Source organism: Phodopus roborovskii, unplaced genomic scaffold (assembly GCF_943737965.1).
Source record: "Phodopus roborovskii unplaced genomic scaffold, PHOROB, whole genome shotgun sequence".
NCBI classification, from domain to species: Eukaryota; Metazoa; Chordata; class Mammalia; order Rodentia; family Cricetidae; genus Phodopus; species Phodopus roborovskii.
This window is the reverse complement of record NW_026125052.1, coordinates 20626871-20649310: the sequence shown is the minus strand read 5'-3', so window position 1 is coordinate 20649310 and position 22440 is coordinate 20626871. Positions and strand designations below refer to the sequence as shown.

Here is a 22440-nt window from a genome sequence, read left to right as displayed (position 1 = left end):
GGGAGAGGGAGAGGGAGAGGGAGAGGGAGAGGGAGAGAGGGAGAGAGGGAGAGAGGGAGAGAGGGAGAGAGAGAGCATAAAAGAGGGAGCCAATGTTGGTTTGAAGATAAAATTGAACACAAAGAAAGGTCTAGAGAATTACAAGACTGCCGCCAACTAACAATTTGAGCATCTGTGGAAAGGCTACCATAGATGCCCTTCCTGGATAGTGAGATCAACAACTAACTTATCCATGGAGCCCTCATCTAATACCTGTTGGAAACAGGAGCAAACACCCATACATAAACACTGAGTTGAACTAGAACCCAGATGCAGATGGAGAGACACGACCAGGCTGCAGAAACACATAGAGACAGCTTACCTGAGCAAGGAAGAGCTAATGGGCCCCCAGACTGATAGCTGGGAAGCCAGCATGGGACTGACTCAGGCCCCCCTGAATATGGGTCTTAGCCAGAAGGACTGAGCAGTCTAAGGGACCTCAGACAGTGGAGCCAGCATGTATCCCTGGTGCACAAAAGGACCTTGCAAACACATCCCCCATGGAGGGATAACTGCCTTAACCTAGAGACAGGAGAGAAGCTCTAGTCCCTACTTCGCATGACCTGTCAGATCTACATGACTCCAACTGGATGGCATTCCCCTACATAAGGAATTGGGGTGGGGGAATGGGAGGGGAGAGTGGTTAGGGTGCATGTGAGAGGGCAGAGAGGGTAAAAGTGAGGGAGGGAGGGAGGAGGGAGGAAGAGGGAACTGGGATCGACATGTAAAATAATAAATTAAATAAAAAAGAATAAAATAATAATAAAAAAAGATTTTGAAATCTTCCTGTGAAGGTTTGTGTTGTTCCTTGTTTTGACACTGTAGTCATTCCTTCATTTGTGAATTCTCCAAAGTCGCTGTAGTCATTATTTTGAGACAAGGTCTGAATACACTGCTTAGACTGGTCTCAAACCCTTGGGTCCATGCATGTTTCCTGCTTCAGTTTCCCAAATAGCAGGGACTCCAAGAGCATGTCATTGTGCCTTGCTCTCTCATTCAGTTTGGCAAAGACTATTCTTGTAATCTGGTCCCTATAGTCTATGTTACATTATCCTGGTAGTCAACTGGTAGCCTTAGGGATTCCATCAAATGCTGAAATTCAACACCACTTTTTATTCATCACTCTCCAGTTCTAAGGAGGTGAACAGTTGGCCAGTTTTGACGGCTTATGGCTCTTTCAATGGATGGACTGATTGTTGGAGTTCTTCCTTCCATCACTGTCTGTGATGTCACTTGCATCAGTGGCTAACAACTCAGAGGGATTTGGGGGTATCTGAGTACCATTCCTGGATGATGGAGAGAGGGAAGGAGGGAGGAGGAGAAGGAGCTGGGGAGGAGAGATCAGTTAGCATGGCCCATCGCTACATGCCATAGGAAGGTAAAAAGGAAGGAAGTGTAACCCTTGCTCAGGCCTGATCAGAAGAGAAATCATGGACTTTCACAAAATTCCTGTAATATTTTTATAGATGTGTCTGTTCCTTTTGGACTACAGACCTAAGTCCACATAACTGACTTCAAAATTTGAATGAAAACCTAATTCTGATGGCAAGATTCAGGATTTTTCTATTATATTGCACTTACTCTACAGGATGTGAGCATTACATGGGGATTAATTAGGTTCACTGCTATTTCCTAACTTGTTTATACTTGCCTTTAAGAATTATGTTTGAGGTCTGGGAAGATGGATCTGTGGGAAAAGAGCTTGTACTGTTCAAGCATGAAGACATGAGTTCATATCCTTGGTGTGGCTATGCATGCCTGTAAACCCAGCTCTCCTGTACGATGTAGGAAGGAGACATGTCTGGCCAAAGACTGCATTTCCAGTGAAAACAGTTACTGAGAGACTGAGTTGTTTTCTAAACAAATATTTCTTCAGATCATTTTAGATTTGGGTTCAAAGGAGGCTTGTATGAATATGATTAGAACTAATTTATAACATGGACTAAGTAGTACTTCAATGTAAAAGCTCCTGTTTTAGAGAATAATCCTTTTAACGACAACTTATGGTACTGGGCATGATGGCACATGCCTATAACCTCAGCATTTGGAGGCAAAGGCAGGAAGATCACTTCAAGTTTGAGGTCAGCTTAGGATATACAGAGAGTTCCAGGTCAATATTGGATATAGAGTAAGACAAAGACAACATTCTCCTACTGACATAATGCTGTATTACATCTTATCCTACTGAGAAAGCTTTGACATTTTAAAAAGTTATTTTAAAATTTTTCTAAAAATGTGATCTATTCACCAAAGCCTCAGGAGAAGAACACAGACAAAATTAGACTAGTACCATATGGTAAAACAACTGTAGGCACCAAGAACAGTCAAGAGACAGTTTCTGTACCTCAGTACCTAGGACTTTTGTCAGACTGACATTAAAAGAAAGCCATATTTTTAACATACCCAATCATAAATTTAGGACAGGACTGTGGGGCAGGGAAGTAGCGAATACTTGTAACTGAATGTTTCTTTATTTTGGATATCAGCTTGTTTCAAAGAGCCTTTATGGGACAGAAACCCTGGAATATCCCACTGAGAAGTCACTATTGCAACTAGGATGGCGCTAAGGGAGAAAGGAGACAATCCATACTATCCGGTGATAAAATAGCATGTGGCTTTTTCACTGCAGGTACCAGACAGGACTCCCAGGGCAGCAAGAAGGTAGAAGACCATTTCACCTCATCCTTTAAAAAAATATTCCAGCAAACTGTACTATCTGTAATTTAGTTTGAAATGCTCATAGAAAGGCAGGCTAAGTATGATGTGGGTAGATGAAAAGATATGAAAAAAAAAAAGATAATATCAAGGTGCTGGGTATATAAGCACTTAGTAATTTTTAAAAATTCTATATAACTGATAACATTTCCTAATAAAATGACATAAAATTCCAAAAAAGCATTCAAATAAGATAAGCTTTGGAAAGAAACTTTTTCAAGGGATATGAGAACCACTCCCCTGGGCTTGTGGGATAGCTCCGTGGATAAAAGTGATTACCACCAAGCCTGATCAGAGTTCAATCCCCAGGACCCACACAGTAGAAGGAGAGAACTGACTCCCACAAATTGTACTGACTTCCATGGGTACATGCTATCACGCATGCACAAGCCCACACAAAATTAATCAATAAATGTAACATCCTCCAAACCATTTCAGACTCAGTCAGCGTATCTTTTCAATGTATATTATGCTTGTGGCAACAACTGAATTACTTCCAGGAATGTTCTTTTATGAGCTCATTACTAATTATAATTATATACATAGGTTTATAGACAAACACAGGCAAAGGTGATCTTAAAAAAGAAACCAAATACACCCAAGGTGTACCACAGTCAATGAACCTGCTCATCCAAATGTAAATATAAACAGCTCAAGGGGAGGGGAGGTAGAAGGGAAAGGAGGCCTCTTGTCTAAATGGCTTTTGACTAAAGCACACTTGTTCATGGAAAACGCCATGAGTCATTTAAAACACAGTCAGTTACAGGACTGCAGAAGAAAAGAGTGTACATAACAAACAGTGTCTGGCACAAACAGAAGCATAGCTGGACTAGCCTGCCTTCTTCTCTAATGAATACAAAGCCTAGACCGGAAGCACCTCTGTTCCTCAGAGCAAAGGATACTTTCAGGCTCATTCTTAGAGTTCATGCCATGCATACAATTCTCTACACAAGAGAGAAAACACATCGGTGTCAAACAAAAACTGATTTTGGTAACAAATACAACAAACACACAGACACCCCACCCCCAAAGGGCTTATTCACACAGGGCTTTTCTAGGTAGCTCAGGTTTGGCATAGAATTTACAATCCTCCATCAGGCTCCCGAATACTGGGATTATAGGTATGAGTGTGTTTATACCCAGTAGCTAGTCTTTTTTTAAAAAGTTTTAAAAACATTATTATTATTACTATTATTATTATTATTATGTGAGTGTGCATGTGTATGTGAGTGTTGAGACTGTGGGTGTGCATGTTCTATGGCACACTGGCTCTGGTTTATTTATTCTTAATAAATACTTCGGGCCAGAGAGAGATGGCTCAGCAGGTAAAGACAACCTGCCACTAAGCCTGATGATGTGAGTTTGATCTGTAGGACCCTCATGGTGGAGAGAAATGACTCAGCAAGTTATCTTTTGACATTTGTATGCACGCACACACACACATACACACGCACGCACACACACACAGTCCATAGAATAAAGCTGAAAAAGAAAAAGACACACAGAGAAAACTACTTAACCAAGGCAGGGGAACACTTGTGTACTCAGTCTCTACAAGGACTGATTAATTGACAAGAGTCAGCTTTGCTTCTTCTCTAGGAAAAAACTAATGGAAGCAGGTATTCCTATATCAGGAAGTAAAATTTTGACGATGTGAAATAATTTGAATCAGATTCTATAAAAATAATGTAAAGACAATGGTCTCAAAATATTTAAGTTAGATTAATTCTGCTAAAAATATAAAGCAGGAAAACCTGGCAGATTGGGTAAAGTGGTGGACTCAGTACTAAGGTGCCTCAGTTCAGATCTGTCTCTGTCACCTGCTATCTGTGTGACCTTGGACTAGTCACTTACAATAGCAATGTGTTAGTTTTCTCATCTTCAAGCACCGCTATGAAGAATAAGTACAATTGCTTAGGGCAGTGTATAACTGCTATCACTTCCCACATTGTGAACTTAAACAGACATTTAGTGAAACCATTTAAGCATCTCTCCCAGATACCTTTTCAAGAAAACAAAGGATACTGAGAACATACTGTCTCTTTTCAGGACTTCTTCCCTTCCAGGGTTCTGCTTTATTTCTTTTATTTATTTATTATCTATTTATTTACTTCTTGGAGATAGTGTTTCTCCATGTAAACCTTCACAGTCTTGGAACTCACTCTGTAGACCAGACTAGCCTTGAATTCACAGAGATCTGCCGCCTCAGCCTCCCGAGTGCTGGGATTAAAGGCATGCACCACTACTTCCTGGCTTAATCTTTTCAAAGATTAGTAATATTCTTTCACAGTAATAACTCAGAGCCTGGCGTCATCCCATGTCACTGGGCTGGAGTTATTGGTTAATGTCACTGATATCTTTTTGTTAAGTAAGTGATTTATTTTCACTCTTAGGATTTCACACTTTTAAACGAATCCCTAATTCTTGATGGGGGTCTTCCTTTATGGTTAGTCCTAAAATATCAGAATCCTTGATTTATATATTACTGTCCCCCACCCCATCTCAAGGGTACAGATTAAAGTGTGTCACAGCTTTTTTAAAGAGATGGAGGTTCCCAGGCTTCTATTTCTATTCTAGACCTCAACCCTAAATTCCTGTGCAACATTTCTGACAATTCATGACCATTATCTATGTAGCTGTGCCTGGTGGTGTAGGCATACAGCTCTGGCTATTCTGGGAGGCTACCATAGGAGGTCTACATCAAGGCTTTCCTGGGCCAGTGAGTTTCATGCTAGCCTGACAACTTAATGAGACCCTACCTTAAAATGAAAAGTGGTTCAAGGTTGCAGCTAGAGCTGGTAGCTTGACTTGCACACAGGGGGTTCTAGGTTCAATATCCACTATTTGGGGAAAAACAAGTCATCTACTTGTATATTTAACAGGAATCACAAACTTAAGAAATTTCACCAAGATTATCTAACTTCCTTACTCTCTTCTTGTTTTTCCATTTGTCTCCTTAGTTTGTAAAGTATCACCGTGTAGTTTGGTCTTCTAAGATAAAAACTTGGGACTTACCTAGGACTTCTTACTTCATCATAATAATTACTACTGGTCACAGTGTTATATAACACATAGAGACTATTATAAAGCTGTTGGCCAATGGGTAGAGCTTCTTATTGGCTCTGTCTTAAATATTAACCATATATATCAATCTTAAGTGTTTCTACATGGTCTTACCAGAGAGAGAGAGAGAGAGAGAGAGAGAGAGAGAGAGGGAGAGGGAGAGGGAGAGGGAGAGGGAGAGGGAGAGGGAGAGGGAGAGGGAGAGGGAGAGGGAGGAGGAGAGGGTCTAGAACTCTTATTCCTCTCATGGCCTACATCTTGACTCCTCTCTACTACCTCTACCAGAATCCTTGTCTCCTAGTCCTGCCTATCTTGCTTTCCTATTGGCCAACATGGCTTTAGTCATTAATCAGTAAGAGAAACATATTTACAGAATGACATTTCCCATCACCTCTGTTTATATGGTGCTAGGGATCAAACCCAGGGCATGCTGGGTATGTACTCTACCAACATAGCTATATCTCTATATCCTGAGCTATATCCTTATATCCTATAAGTATTTGGTCTTACAGGAAAATATTTGTTCAAAACTAATCTAGAATCACTCTTAATTGGAATCTTTAGAGAACAATAAAAGAAACAAGAAAAACCCAGTTCCTGAAATGATTACTACCTTTTATATACTTCATCAAATTTAGTACCTCAATATATAGGTAAAATATAAAAAGTCATGCCTTAAAAAAAGAAATATTTGATAACATAATTATATAACTATGTCAATACAGTTTGAGTTTTGTGTTGTTAGACTGCTGGCATTGAAAATGAGATATTTATTTTTGGATATTTCAAAACTAGTTATTTTAATGACTTGAAATTTAAGAGTAAACATTTCTTATTTAAATATTTACTAATTTCTTAATTATTTAAATTAATGAAATGGCTATAGCCTCACAAATGAAATTTCCAGTTCTATAATTTTATTAGTACCTTGGGAAGTAATTCCATAAAAAATTTTATACATAAAACTTAGATCATTTTAATGAATTAAAAAATGTTTTGGAAAGACACTAGCCAAGTGAATTTACTGACATTATGGTTACTTCAACTGATTGTTTTGTATTTTTGAGGAAACGATAGGAATCTTAATGTGGAGCTGACTCTTGAAGTTTAATTCAGTTGAAAACGAATGATCATCTCTTATAGGATAATGTGGTATAAAGCCTTTCTCAAAGGTCACTTTTCCTCTGTAGGTCTAGTAGAAAACCTTTTTAAGTTTGGGTTTTCTAACTGTAAGACTTAATAATTTACTAAGTAAGACTGGTTTATATAAAAACAGGATCTGTGTGTATTAGGAGCAATTATAACTTAGTGATTAGTTAAAACACACAAAACAAAGCAAATCATGAGGACAGCCAGACAGCTCAGTGGGTGATGGTGCTTGCTGCCAAGCTTGACCACCTGAGTTTGATCCCCAGGACATGTATCGTGGAAGGAGAGAGTGACTCCTCTAGGGTGTCCTCTGACACCCACATGCATGCTCAGCACACGTGCACCCCTTATCTCAACAAAATAATAAAATGCAATCAAAATTTAAAAACCATGGTCAGACTACTCAGATAAAGCACAGTCTAATTTTTTATCAGATGTTGAAAGAAATTCAGTGTAAATCATGAATTTTCAACTTTTAAGGCACTTTGTAGAAGAGCTGGCTATGGGAAAAGGGAGCAATCTCATTTAACTAGAATACATGACCTACTACCTTAACAGTTATATGAAGGCATTTTTGTGAATACAAGCTTTTTCTAGCTTCTAAATTTACTTAAGAAGGATACTTAATATTGCTTATAAAAATAATGACCAATGATTAAAAAAAAATACCGATGGAAACATTCCCTAGTAAATGTGCCAAGCAATAATCAGGATAGGATGACTAAGCAACCCCAGGGCTACATGACTCAGTGTGCTAATGCAATAGCATTCAGCTTTATGACATGCATCTTAGTCAGCTTCATAAAGAATTCATTGTTTCAGAAATGTGAGGGATTTATATATGCTGTGATGCACTGATTTTACTTAATGGAAATTAAATGTACTGCTTTGAAAGCAGGAACTCAAAAACAAATTAAGTGTTCCAGGGTCAGTTTTACAAAACTGCCAATGAACCAGAGTCCCTTGCACATGTACCCTGTATTCTAGTGTCCACCAAATCAGCAATTAACTAAACAGAAAGTCTTTAAATGTCTTTATGTAATGAGATTTAGAAAAGGACATAAGAAAACCAACATATATTGAGAAACGAAGTTTTAATTAGTAACATAATCTTTTCAAGCAAAACAGTATGATTATAATTTAACAATAGGCAGGTTAGGCTCTTATCACTAATAAATTTTCATTAATTTACCACAATGCTAGCTGTTATCTGAAATCATTTATGCTAGCTAGCATTTATATTGTGTATTTAACTCTCTGGTTCCCCTTTGATGTTCTATCATAAGATGTATTCTATCTGAAAAAATTATGTCATTTTTTTCCTTTCAGTAGGCAGCAAACATAGTTTCTGTCATTATGGTGGTCAAAAAGAATAAGATGTTTCAGTGTATTTTTACCATAACCCTATTCAATACAATGGTGACTAAATTAAAAAAAAAAATAGCACTTTTAAGCAATTATAAAGCCTTCAGTTAAAAAGTTACATAAAGTTAATTCAATTTACTATTCTTCAAAGACAGTCTTTAAGGGCAGGCTAACAGTTATTCACTCTGTGCTAGAATACCACCTTTTATGGCAACTTCAAACTTTTTGAGTTTAAGTTTTTGAATAGGCTATAGCTAGGAATCTGCTACCTCCTGCAAAGAACCCTGGACAGTGTAGTTGTGTGACTTCCTTCTCTCTGCTGTTGGGCTGAATTTTTGGAAACATAAATTTTGGTAGAACAGTTGGTCAGAACAGCTGTATTGAAAAAGAAAAGGGCCTTTCACCACTGAAGCCAATGTTAAAATATGTGACTTGACGATCCAAAAATTCTAGCTTAGTTAATACCCTAATAACTTCCTCATCAGTAGTCAAAACATAACTACTATTATGATTAAACAATTTAGTTACTGCTAAGGTAATTTTAAAATGAACTCTAATCATAAACCATGCTTACAAACAACTTCAAACATTTAAACTCTCAATATATTCCCTCTTTTGTATTTCTGAAAACAGAACATGCAATCCTTGAAACATAATACTTATCTTCAACTACACTGATAATCTCTTAACTGTTTATTACAGAGTCTGGGGACCCTTGAGAGTTTCCAAGACATGTTTGGTGTCCTTAAAACTGAAGTTGTTCTCATGATACTAAGAAGTTACTTTCCTTTTATTGAGTTAGTTTTTTCACAACTAATTGTACAGTGGACCTTTTTACACCTTCTTAATGTTAACATGTGACAAATCATGTTATTTATAAAATGAAAAAAATTTACTTATTTAATGTGTATGAGTGTTTTCTTTTGGCTGCCTGCATATATGCATATCATGTGTATGCCTGGTTCCTGTAGAAGTCAAAAGAGGCCACTGAGTCCCCTGGAAGTGGAGTTATGGATGGTTGTGAGTCACCATGTGGGTTCTGGGAAACAAACTTGTGTTTTTGTGAGAGCAGTAGTGCTCTTAATCACTAAACCATCTTTCTAGGCCCTGAATATATAGACATTTTAATAATATCTATTACTTAAAAGTATTAATATATTTAACACCTAAAACTAGTATCTGACATATTAGTTTATAATATGGTAAATAGTACCTCAAGTCATATAAATAAAAGCTTTTTAGAATCCTCAATAATGTTAGAGTATAGCCCAGGAGACACATTTCAGGTTGCTTTTATACTTGAAATCAGTTAGTCAATACAATTAATGACCACTGGATAAACTACATCTTTAAAGACTTAGAATCACATAATACTAGAATTGTACAGAGGACTAGACTTCAGTTCTGAGCACTCACATTGAGCAGCTCAAAATCTCTAGTAACTTCAGCTTTAGGGAATCTGGAAGCCTTTGCTAGCCTTAGTGGGTACCTGTGTACATACATCTACACTCACACATATATAAACAAAACAAAACCCTACTTCATAGGAGTGTAACTCACTGGCAAGAGAGTTTGTGACCATGTGTAAATCTCTAGGTTCAGTTTCCAGACAGCCAAACCACACTAAAACCAATCATAAAACTTAGTAATACTTTAAAAAATGCAAACATACACACACACTGAAATGTTTAGCTTTTTTTTTGTTTTTGTTCTTTACATTTAGTTATTTGTGTATGTATGTGCCACAATGAGTGGGGTGGAGGATATATACCTAAATGGAAGTGAGAAGCTTTAGCATAGTAATTGAAAGTTATGAAGGCTTGCTAAGAAGGTCTATAGTCTGTCCAAGTTTGCTTTCTTTTCTTATCAGTGTTCTTTATTTCATATCACAGCTGACTACCTTCTTTGTAAACAGGAACCAAGATAACATGTTACTTTTTGGGACTTGATTATTCTCCAGAGGCTCTACCTGAATTAGAATACACTAATCTTAGAAGGTCAAACTCCTAAGTAAATGCCCTATCTCTTTGGATCAATACACTCATCTGGAAAGCATGCTCTATCTAAACTTTTAGACTGCCCAGTGGAAACCTCTTGAGAAGCCCCCAATCTGAAGAGACTGAAACACTAACACAGCATCTTCACTAATGGGAAAGATATAGCTTGAGTATTAATGCAATTTTTTTTGCAAGGAGTATGAAATGAGTATCATTATCAATACATTTTCAGGCTATGTAAAAGGAAGGTATACTTTTAGAAGATCTTTGGCTGCTACTTGAGTATTTAGACTGAGGCTTAATATAATTAAAAAAATCTTTGTTATAATCAAGATATAACTGGTTTTTGTGTGTAAATATGAACTTCACCAAAACTGGTATGATTTTGTATCATCAAAATCTTATTAAGTCTTTAGATACTAGAAGCCAAGTATGTGATATCAAAAAGACTCTAAATTAACAGGGCTGAAATGTCATTTTCTTCTATGTAGGACAACACATGTCATTAGAAAATCACTGTTACGCTTTTCAGTAATGAAATTCGAGGAGGTATCAATGTGGAGGATCTGCAAACAAATCTGGAGGTCCAGACAGACCAGTGGTCATGTTCACTTTTATTTAATAATCCTGTGCATTGTGGTCCTTGAACAAATAAATTATTCTTCTCATTAAATTTATTCAAGTTTTGGGTATGAGCAACCTAAAGTAGTGCTTGACATAATTCCACTTTCTTTTAGAAAAACTGTTCTTCTTTAGACATTTAGTGTGCTCATGTGTGGAGGTCAGAGCACAACTTTTGAGAGTCAGCTCTCCTTCTAGCACATAGGTCCTGGGAATCAATCTCTGGCTGTCAGGCTTGGTGGCAAGTGCCCTTAATCTGCTGAGTCATTTTTTTTTTGCTGGCTTATAATCCCTTTTTCTAGAAGGGTAATACAAAACTGAATATACCAACCGACCAGTATATGGTAAAGTATAAAAATGATAAATATTATGGAGAAAGATTAGGAATCAAACTAAGAGATTATTAGATATTGTTAATGTGACTATGGTAACATATTGTAATATAGCAATAAAATCAATCATTTTATGCTCCTATTTGCTTAGCCATTATTGAAAAGCTATGAAGAAAATGGTTTTCAGAGTGAGTAGGCATGACTAATTTCTTTCCTGTGTGAGAAATGCATGTGTCACTACATTGCTTAGAGTAGGACATAGAACAAAAGAGAGCAAAAGCAGTATGAAAATAAGCTATAAAATAAAAAAGATTGCTGAGGATTGCTAGATATTAGAGGAATGCTCTTTGTTAAAAGCTATCAGATAAGGTCCACTCTGAGCAAAAAGGCACAGAGAGAACTGTCTCTCAATGAGACTATTTTCATAATAAAAGACTACATTTCTCTTGTAGCATGGACACTGTCACAGAGAAGGTAGAGAAAGGTTCCTATAATTGTTAATCTTCATGATTTCACTTGAATAGACTTAGAATCATCATGGGAACACACCTTTTAGGAGTGTCCATGAAGACATTTCCAGAAAGATTTAATTGAGGAGAGAAGACCTACTCTGAATGTGGATGGTACTACCCTATAAGGCAGGGTCCTGGAATGAATAGAAAGAAGAGCGTGAGTCTGAGCACGGCCAATCATGTTTCTCTGCTTCTTGACTATGGACCAGTGCTTTGTGTGCCTGTTGACATGACTTCCTTGCTTTGTGTGCCTGTTGACATGACTTCCTTGCTATGATGAACTATACTTTCCAACTCTGAGCTACAATAGGCTCTTCCATCCTTAAGATACTGTGAATTCTGCCATAAAAATGAGAAAAGTAACTAACAGAGTGCATAAATGAGTGAAAGGATATTGGTTAAATGTTGACAGAAGTGTCTGAAATACCAAGAAAGTAAATGCATTACATGTCAGTAGAAATGGCCATTAAAATAAAAATGAGAGCAGGGTAATGGTGGTGCACACCGTTAATCCCAGCCTGGTCTACAGAGAGAGTTCCAGGAAACCCTGTCTGGAAAAAAGAATAAGATTAATTCTATAGTAAAATACACACCAGTAAACCGGTTATCTTCAATATGGCTAGGACTGAAGTTGGCCAACAGTTACAGTGAAAAGCAGGACCTTAAGAAGGTTGTTTCCTTTACCACTACCAGCTCTTTCTGTTTAGTTTCTTTCAAAATGACAACATGTTTCTACCAGTACAATCTATTTGTGGGACTGTCCAGTTACATATTAGAGTAGATCCTCTCACTTCTTAAAAGGAAAATCAAATTTGGGGACAGGCGAACAAGAACTTAAAAAGTTATCCATTTTCACTTGTTCTCAGGCACCCCTTACAGCCTTCTGTCTTCTGACCTCTTAGATCCTGCTGTGTACGAACACCACCCATACTCTGTCTTGGCATTCGAAGAGAAGTTCTCAAAGGTGTATGTCTCTGCTCATCCAGGTAAGCAAGATCCTCCAAGTGGGCAGAGCTGGTAGCTAACAAGACAGAAAATACATAGTTACCATGCATAAGTTTAGCAAACTTAAAAAAAAAAATCTAGTTTCTATCTTCCATATCTTTGAATCAGTGCTTACACCAGTAGAAAATACACCCCCAACAATAAATATTTTCCTTATTCTGTGCCTTTAAAAAAGCAAGTATCTGATGGATGATGGTGGCCCACACCTTTAATCCCAGCATTCAGGAGACAGAGGCAGGAAGATCTCTTTGAGTTCAAGGCCAAACTTGTCTACAGAGCAAATTCCAGACCAGCTAGAGCTATTACACAGAGAAACCCTATCTTGAAAACAAACAAACAAACAAACAAAAACCCCAGTTATTTAAAGAAAAATTAAAATTTCATTCCACCTGATTCTTTAAGACAGAATATTCCTATTCAAATAGATGAACAGAAACAAACTAGAAAGGCCTAAAACTATCACTTTATCAGGTTGTAGACAATGGTAGAAGCAATTTAGTATTTGAAAACAAGTATCCAGTCTAATATAAAATGTTATTTTGCCTTTAAATGTCTGAATCATGAAAATTACAATAAAAGAAGCAAAAGGGAAATTTCTTGATACTTGAAACAGACTTCTACTAAAAATTAATAGAAAAATGAGACCTTGAAAAATTAACAGAAAAATGAGACCTTGAAAAATTAACAGAAAAATGAGACCTTGTTTTATATGAATATTTCAACCTGAAAGGAATGCCAGAGTATTGGTCTTATTGCATGAAAACACAGTTACCAACTTATCACTGATGATTGGCATAAATATGGCAAAAGGAGAGAAAGCCCAAGGACTATCTTTTCATGTATGCTGGGCCTCAAATGTTCTGTCACAAAATTCCTACAGAGGACTTTCTATTACATGAGAAATTCTATTATATGTGATATTTACAGAAGATGATGTGCTAGTTAGTTTTTTGTCTGCTTGACACAAGCTAGAATTGTTTGGGAAGAGGAACTTCAGTTGAGAAAATTCCCCCATGAGATTGCCTATAGGCAAACCTGTAGAGCATTTTCTTGATTAATGATCGATGTGTGACAATCCAGCCCATTATAGATGTGGCCATCCTTGGGCAGATGGTTGCAGGGGGCTGTGTAAGAAAACAAACTCCGCAAGCCAGTAAGCAGCATCCTCCATGGCTTCTGCTTCAGTTCCTACCTGAGTTCCTGCTCTGATTTCCCTTAGTAATGAGTGTGACCCTGACAGTTGTAAAGATGAAATAAACCTTCCCTTTTCAAGCTGCTTCTGGTCATGGTGCTTTATTACATACAGCAAAGGAAACCCAACTAAGACAAAGGACATCATGGTTTGCCTTGAAAGCTTTACAAGCCCTTTTACTATTAGTGATATATATCACTTTATCTGATACCGGACTATAAATGAGGAAAGAAGAAGCTAAAGGGGCAGAGAAATAGCTTAAAGAAACAGGACCACAGACAGAAAACATAGTAGCTCACAGGTAAGCTGTTTATGGTGACTGGACGTGGGAAGTAATACTTATTAATTTGTTCATTAATTTAATCACTCAGTAAAAACATCAAAATCAACAGTAAAAATGTCAACACAATCTCTTAATAATAATTCTGCCATGCCCCCCCTTTTTTTATTTTGAGATAAGGGCTCATTATGCATCCTTGGCTGGTCTGGAGCGCTCTATGTCTATTGGCCTTGCCTGGAGCTGTACACAAAAGAACTCATATATAAAAAACTTCAAGTAGTGTTTTTATGCACCAATAGCAGATATTCTTATAAAAAATCAATTTCATTGATAATAGGTTCAAAAACATGAAGTGAAATATTTAGGAATAAATTTAATAAAGAAACTAACAATAAAAGGACCCCAGGATTGGAAGGACATCCTGTGCTCATATACTAAAGGAATTGATACTGTCCAAAAGTCCATATTATTAAACGTGATCTATTGACTCACTGAATCTCTATCAAAATTCTTCACAGAAGACATATTACCTGACTTCAAAATGCTTCACAAAGCTGTAGTAATCAATACTACATGTTTTCACATAAAAACAGATACACAGGTCGAAGGAACAGGATAAAGATTAAAAAAAAAAAAAACTACACTCTATAAGCAACTCACTCTTAGCAACAGTGCTAAGAATACATACCAGGGAAAGGAAGCACTTTCAGTAAATGGTGTTGGGAAGCTGCATGTACACATGCAGTGAAAATACTCATCACTCATATGAAAGAAAACAGGTCAAGGACATAAACTATGAAATCACTTAAAAATAAAATGGAGCAACCCTGAATGCTACCAGAATGGAGAGTGGTTTCTGAAGAAAACTCAAAACAGGAGTACACGGAGATAATAGAGTTGCATCAAACTCTTCCTCCCTGTCATTTGACAAGTAATTAATTCACAAGTAATTTTTTGGGAAAATTTTTGTCATAGTGTGTCAATCTTACCACTCCCTTTGTCAAGACGTGCTCTGGTTACACTTTTCTCTGCTTCATTCATTGATCTCCCAAATCATGAGCCCATGTTGGCCTCAATTTACTCAGCTGAGACTGGCTTTGAACTCCTGATCTTTTGACCTCCACCTCTCAACGGCTGGTATTTACAGGCATGCGTCTCCACACTACTTATATCTTTACTTTGAGTTTCAGGTACACTTAAACAATCAACAAGCAAATTAACATTGCTCTATGGGATAACTTTGAAGATAACTGTAACAATAATACAAAGAAAGTCTCTTGAGAGCTTTGGAGGGACAAATATATTCCCATGTCATAACGGCACTCTTACTTTGAAATTGTATTGGCAAATACTTTTGAAATAATTATGTCAGGTTAAATTAGTATGATAATGTTTACTGAACATAGTAAATATATGAGATAATTATATAAATTTAAGTGAAATGAGGAAATAGGAAGACAAATCTGTAGCAAAAATGTTTTAAGTAAAAGAAAAAAATCTAAAAGGAAGTCAATAAAGCCTGTCATTTAAAAACCTTGTTTTTAGTAGAGGAAGAGGGAAATAGGAAAAAGAGAGAAAACTTTCATTAAATTAGATTTTTATTAGATTGAAAGAGCTAAAGGCCATATATAATCTTAAAGCATTTAACAAATAAAAGCTTTTTTTAAAAGTGAATGTAGTTTAAATACATCCTGGGTAGAAAAAAAAAAAACCAACAAAACCCCCAAAACAAACAACCAGTAGACAATATTTGGTAGAGAGCATTTCAGGAACTACTCCATACTGATTTTAGAAAACCATTTTGCTATTTCTTCTTATGCCAGTTGCCACCAATGGAAACAGACCATAGTAATACAGCCAACACTCTTGCTGAGCTAGAATAGCGAGGCTGGAATGACACTGTTTCCTACCCTTGGAAAGAAGCCACTTTCCTGTATTTATACAAATAAAGTCATTATTCTGACTGCTGAAAAGCCCCTTTTGATTTTCTGTAAAATTTTCATTATAGTTTCTAACTAGATTCATTTACATCCCCTTAGAGTCCCAATCTGCATTTACCTGCTTAAGATCTTTTCTTAGAAAACTGTGTTGCTCCAAATACTAACAAGTGGATGGAGAGAAATTGTATTTTTAACAGAGTTTGTATTTTTCCAATAGAACCTTCTTTCCCACACAAAGCACTGACAACAGCTGCTGCAAACACTTCCTGCTTCCCACATATCTCCAATTCACTGCCAATCTCATTTTAAGACACCAAAGATGACCATAGACAGCCGGCTGATAATTCCAGCCATGCAACCACAAATCCACAAGTCACTTCCTTCTAACACAAAGCTTAAAAATAAATATACAATAGCAATTCAAATTGTGCATGCCACAAAACTCAGAGTTTAAAATTTCCATTGTTTGGAATTTTAATTTCAAGGTGTGTGAAATGTAAATTTGCATTTAGAAAACTGAGCAACTTCAGGAAAAACCCAAGCTATGGACTATCATAAGTCACCCTCAGTCATTTCACCACTTGGAAGGCAAGTGCTTTCTTTCCCTCTGAGCTACACTCCTAGTTTATCAAGGTGAACGTTTTTATGCCTCTAGTACACAGTACTATCCCTGGATGTAGAACCTGGAACTTTAATCAGCATATTTACCCTCTTAATCTATGTTAGTCATCACGTTTCTAAAACTACACAGCTAAATCTCTTTGACCAATATATCATATTTATAATGCAGTTGATAGAATACAGATGATTATTTTAGGAGCTTTATATTTCTTATGTGTTAGAAGTAGGAGTAAAAAGATTAGAAAAATTAAAATTGTTACCTAGTAAACATTTGCATATGTGCTAACTCTACAGTCCCTGCAAGTAAAGTGTTATAAAACCCCAAAGAGGGTCTTTGTCTCACAGAATAATTTGTTTTTCTTTTACTTAGGATTTTCTTTGTTTTTCGAGACAAGGTCAGCCTCAAACTCACTAGGTAAGTGAGGAGATGGCCTTGTTTCTTTCTTCTGCTCCCCACTTTCCACTTTCAATTTCTGGGACCACAGGTGTGCGCCATCATGGGAGCTTAGTAGGCAAAAGAGTTAATTCTCTTTCCAAAGTAGGCAGAAATATGTAACATAGCAAGAATAGCAGGAGTCATTTAAGAATTTCTTTTCTGCAGGTTTTAAAAGTGAAACAAATGGTACCTTAACTTTTTTGTTTTTGTTTTTTTGTACAGACTGTACTTTGTATCTCCAAAGCTGGTTGCAAACTGACCATTAAACTGAATTAGGTTCCCAAGTGCTGGTTTGACAGGTGAGTGAGCGGTCAATGTAGTTTTTCACACTGTTATTCAACATTATTTGACCTCTTTGTATTAGCCATACTAATTTTAAAAAAGAAGACAAATGTAAAAGCTATATTTCAACAGTCTTTTATTTCTAACATCCATCTCCCCTTTACATGACTTCTAGACAATTGAATAAGCATATGGGGAATAAGAGAAGAAAATAGGGAGGAACAAATATTGCATCCTTTCTCTTATATGTAGAATCTTGATTAAAATATTTTCTTTGAAAGCAGAAGGGAGGACATTTCTGGGGATCACAAGAAACCACTGGGAGCAGGGACAAGAGAGGCTCATGAGGAATGAGTATGGGCAAAGTACAATGCTATACAAACATATAATGAAATCTATTTTTGTATGCAAACTGAAATTTTTGATAAAACAAAGACGAATAAATACACTTGTTTTCCCCCCCTTCCGATTGGAAAACCTCAGTTATGTTTTTTTGTTTTATGAGATAGGGTTTTTCTGTGTAACTGTCCTGGCACTGGTTCTGTAGACCAGGCTGGCTTCCAATTCAGAGATCCACCTGCCTCTGCTTCCTGAGCGCTGGGATTAAAGGTATGTGTTGCCATACTGGATTCTCAGTTATTCCCGATTATCAAGGAGTTTACTTTCTTCAGTTTGCAGAGTCATGTTTATGTACATATTAAAAAGTATATGAAAATATGTATGTACATGGACAGAGCTAAAATGAAAAGATGGAGCTCTCCTGAGGTAAGAACACTAAAAAAACTGATTTAGGTATACTATTTAAACTACAAGATTTTGTGGTTTTATCAAATTCTTATACATTATATACTTAGCAGGGTAATTCCCGATGAACTTTATTTTCTTATATTCTGGAAACATTTTAAACTTATAGTCTGTGAATGTTTGAAAATGACGCATTTAGTTCACAGCTCACTTTCCTGTCTCTGTGGGTGCAAAATAAAACAATGGTTTCCAGAGACAGAAAACAACCTAAAAGAAACCATGTCTGACCACTGATTGCCCTTTAAATAACAGTAAACCTGTTTGTAATACGTCCATTATCAATTATAAGAATTACCTGATAAAGTATTTTGTCCAATACTGTCGTACATACTATTCCAATAGCATAAGATCCTAATTCTTCAATGTCATCCTATCTGGCCTCTAATGGTACATTCATGTTTTCCTTTTTCTTTAATTTTATCCACTTATTTATTGAGTGATTTATTTTGTGTGCGCACATGAGTGCCACCTTGTGACAGTTGATTTTCTCCTTTTACCAAGTGGGTCCTGTGGATCTAACTGGGCAAGAATAATAATGACTGTCCCAACTGAACCATCTCATTTGGCCTTCATTTTCCTTTAAAGATGTCTGATCAGCATTTCCCCAGAAGCTAAAGAGCTCTGCTAGCTAGAAAGCAAATGACACTGCTGTGACCGCCTGGAATAATAATTAAGGATAATGTAATTTTGTTTTAACGCTGGGGAGAAGGAAAGGGAAAGAGAGAACAAAGTATGTAGAGGAAGGAAATATTCTCCAATCTTCAATTAAAACAAATTCAAACAACACGGAAACTAGTGTGATAATATGTAAAATAAATAATACATCTGCAATTAAAATGATGAGAAGATATTACCAAGATCAATGTCCACTAAAAATTTTGATAGACTTCAAAAAAATTCAAACTTTTGTGCTTTACAATATTATCAATAAAAAATTAGAAGATGATCAATAAAGTGGGAAAATAATTGAAAACACGTTTATAGTCAGAAAAAAAAATATGCATTTTAAAATTCAGTAGGAGAGCAGACAACTCAACCAAAAGCTTTATCAAAGGTCCAAATAAAAATCTCGCTAAGGAAAATGTGTAAGTACTAGTAAGTACACAATATAGTTCAGTATTATCAAGCATTAGTATAATGCAAATTAAAGCCATAATCAAATATCACCTCACATTCATTAATTACAACCATAAAGGTAAAACAAATGCCAATTGTGGAAACGAGGTAGCGAAACAGCAATTGAAGTACATTGCTGGTTTGGAATGTAAAATGGTACAGCTACTTTGCACAGTTTGTAAAAGAGTGTGACAGGTTCTTAAAAAGTTAAATAGAAAAATCTAACAAATGAATGGCAAGTACACACCTAAGTACTCACCTAAGAGAAATGAAAACATGTATGTCTACAGACTCATACACACATGGTCAAAGCAGCATCATGAACAACAGAAAGAAACTGGCCTTCAACCAACCAGTAAATGATAGTTTGTGAACACTTATTTTTCATGGACATTCCAAGTACAACTGCTAGGTTTTAGATAATAAATATTTAATTTAATTATGCCAATGTATAACATACTCCCATCATTAATGTACAGTGATTTTTGCATCACATCAATGCTTGGCAATGCCATTCTTCCTAATTTTGTGGCCATGACAGTTTGTGGTATTTCACATTCACAGACTGTGAAGGATCTCATACTTCACTCTACTTAGTGACCTTGGATGATGAAGAAAGCAAACAAACAAACAAACAAACAAACAAACCAACCAACTTCAGGGTCAGAAATGAAAGTTTATCACTCAGGGAAAAAGAAGTAGCAGAAAACAAACATGTTTAAGTTCCCTGAATAACAACTTTCACAAGCCAACATGAAGAGGGCTAGGTGATATACACAAGTGGCTGCAATATGAGAGGCACTGTAACTAAATGAGGATCGCCACATTTAGAGGGACCTAAGAGAGGAAATTTTCTGTCGCTATATAAAAGCGAAGATGAGCCATTCCCTCATCATCACACTTGGTGATGGATGCTGATCATTTTCCAGAGGTCAGAACCAAAAGAGTAGGCAGGAAGTGAAGCAAGTGTTGAGAAGTCAGCACCAACATAATGAATCATTTCACTGTTGGTTTTGGAATAGAGTCTTGTGTTTGTGCCCATGCTGGTCTGGAACTTACTATGTAGCTGAGCATGGCCTTCAATTACTGACCCTTTGTCTCTACCTCCAGAATACTAGAACTATAGGTGGGTGTCACCACACCTGGCTGCATAACTAATAACATCCCTGGAAAGTGAGTCTAATGACAATAAATGTTTTATTATTCCACCTCACGAACTATATCTGTCAAGACATTAATCTGGAGAGAGGGAAAGGCACACACAATTTTTATTTTGTAGTGTGGACAATGTGCAGATGATACATTTTGAAAAAAATGTCAGGATGGCTATTTCTGTAAAAATCCAGGTTTTAATCATTAAATAGCAACATAGCTGTATTAAAAATATCCCTGACATCATTCCTGTGTAGTTTACTGAGGGGGAAAAAATGACTTAGTATTTCAGTTATTTATTCCCCTGTATCATTCTTTTATGACTGAGCCTGCCAGTGGTATTTAAATTGGGAAATGAAGGTATCTGATCTTCTATACTAAGACAGCAAAGGTTTTGTGAAAATACTGAACCGGGAGAAAGAAGCAGCTAGGTTTCTTTGCCTGCTCATTTGTTATACCCTCAAGCAATGGATGATGACTTCTGATATTCAAACTACCAGAATATGGTTCATCTAAATAATGGTTATTAAAACTCAAATTTTAAAAGCTAAAACCTCAAAATAAAATTCTTTTTTGTTACATTACTGGGAACCGAACCCAAGACCTCATGCATGCAATGTAAATGCTATACCACTCAGCTTTATCCCCAGCCCTTAAAATTTTTACATTGAGACTAACTAGTTTATATACTTTATTGGCCCTCTTTGTGATTTTGTTGTTTCTGAAAATCATGGGAGAACTAGTAAACCACTAGGTTCAGACATGTATGTTACTGAAACACAAATGGATAACCTGTCTTGTTTTATTCATTACATATTCAGCAAAATAGTGTTAAAAAACAAAAACAAAAACCAACTTACCTGCTACTGAATTTGGTCGAGGCATGAGATACAAAGGGATAGACTGTACTGATTGGGATAAAACTGTTTCCAGACTCCTCTCTTGGATCTTATTCAGACTGTATGTGGAGGCAGTCATGTTTTCATCTACTCGATACAGACAGGAGTCCATGCTGGATTTCTGAGACTGCCATGGTTTTAGGTTTCCCCCAGATCCCAATTCTTTACTGCTTTCCCCAACATACTTTGTGCGCTCCATGTTTTCTGAATAATTTGTCAACGTAGCTAAAAAAAAAAAAAAAAAAGCACAAAATAAATGTTTTAAAAAATAATCAAAGGAAAAAATGTTTATGATTAAAAATTCATTAGTAGATGAGAATATTACTAGCATCTTTCAAAGGTACTATGTTACCCATAGAAGTTTAGTTTAAATAACTGAAACCATTACACAATAATATCTTATGTATATTTAACACTTTATTTAAACAAAACAAGCAAATTCATGTATCAGTGCCAAGGGACTGAGAACAAGGCCTATCAATGCTAAAATTTTAGAATTACCAAAAAGCTATTTGCATATGTTTATGGACTGCCAGAGCACCAATAGTCCCTCCAAATTCAAATTCTCTTTTCCCCCATCTCTTTCTTTTCCTTCTTTATTTCCTGGCTCATGTTTACACACACACACACACACACACACACACACACACACACACACACACCAAAAAACAAAACATATGATTAAAATAAGCAGTAACTAAGCAGAAATTAATACTGTAGAAACAACCTGATCAAATAAGAAAGTGACACAGGCCTTTATTATGCCAATTCTTCTCAGTTCTAATTCTTTGCATATCACTTGTAAGTGGCTTGCTAAAGAAAAATGATTTTAATTAAACCTAGATCTGAAAAGTCTTCTAGAATTTTATCTAGTCTTACTAATAATTGTACAGAAATGAAAAGATGAACAGCAGTAAAGT

At 36.3% G+C, this 22440-nt stretch overlaps 1 protein-coding gene across 15 annotated transcripts in view; it reads right to left on the bottom strand.

The window, feature by feature from the left end:
- Positions 1-22440, bottom strand: part of Tanc2 (tetratricopeptide repeat, ankyrin repeat and coiled-coil containing 2) — a 289050-nt gene that overhangs the window by 92014 nt on the left and 174596 nt on the right. For all 15 annotated transcript variants that reach the window (XM_051178779.1, XM_051178787.1, XM_051178795.1 and 12 more), the window contains 2 exons: positions 21482-21745; positions 12689-12814 (listed from right to left, as the gene is read on the bottom strand). In XM_051178779.1, the coding sequence (XP_051034736.1) occupies positions 12689-12814; positions 21482-21745 (390 nt within the window). The remainder of the gene's footprint in view (positions 1-12688; positions 12815-21481; positions 21746-22440) is intronic.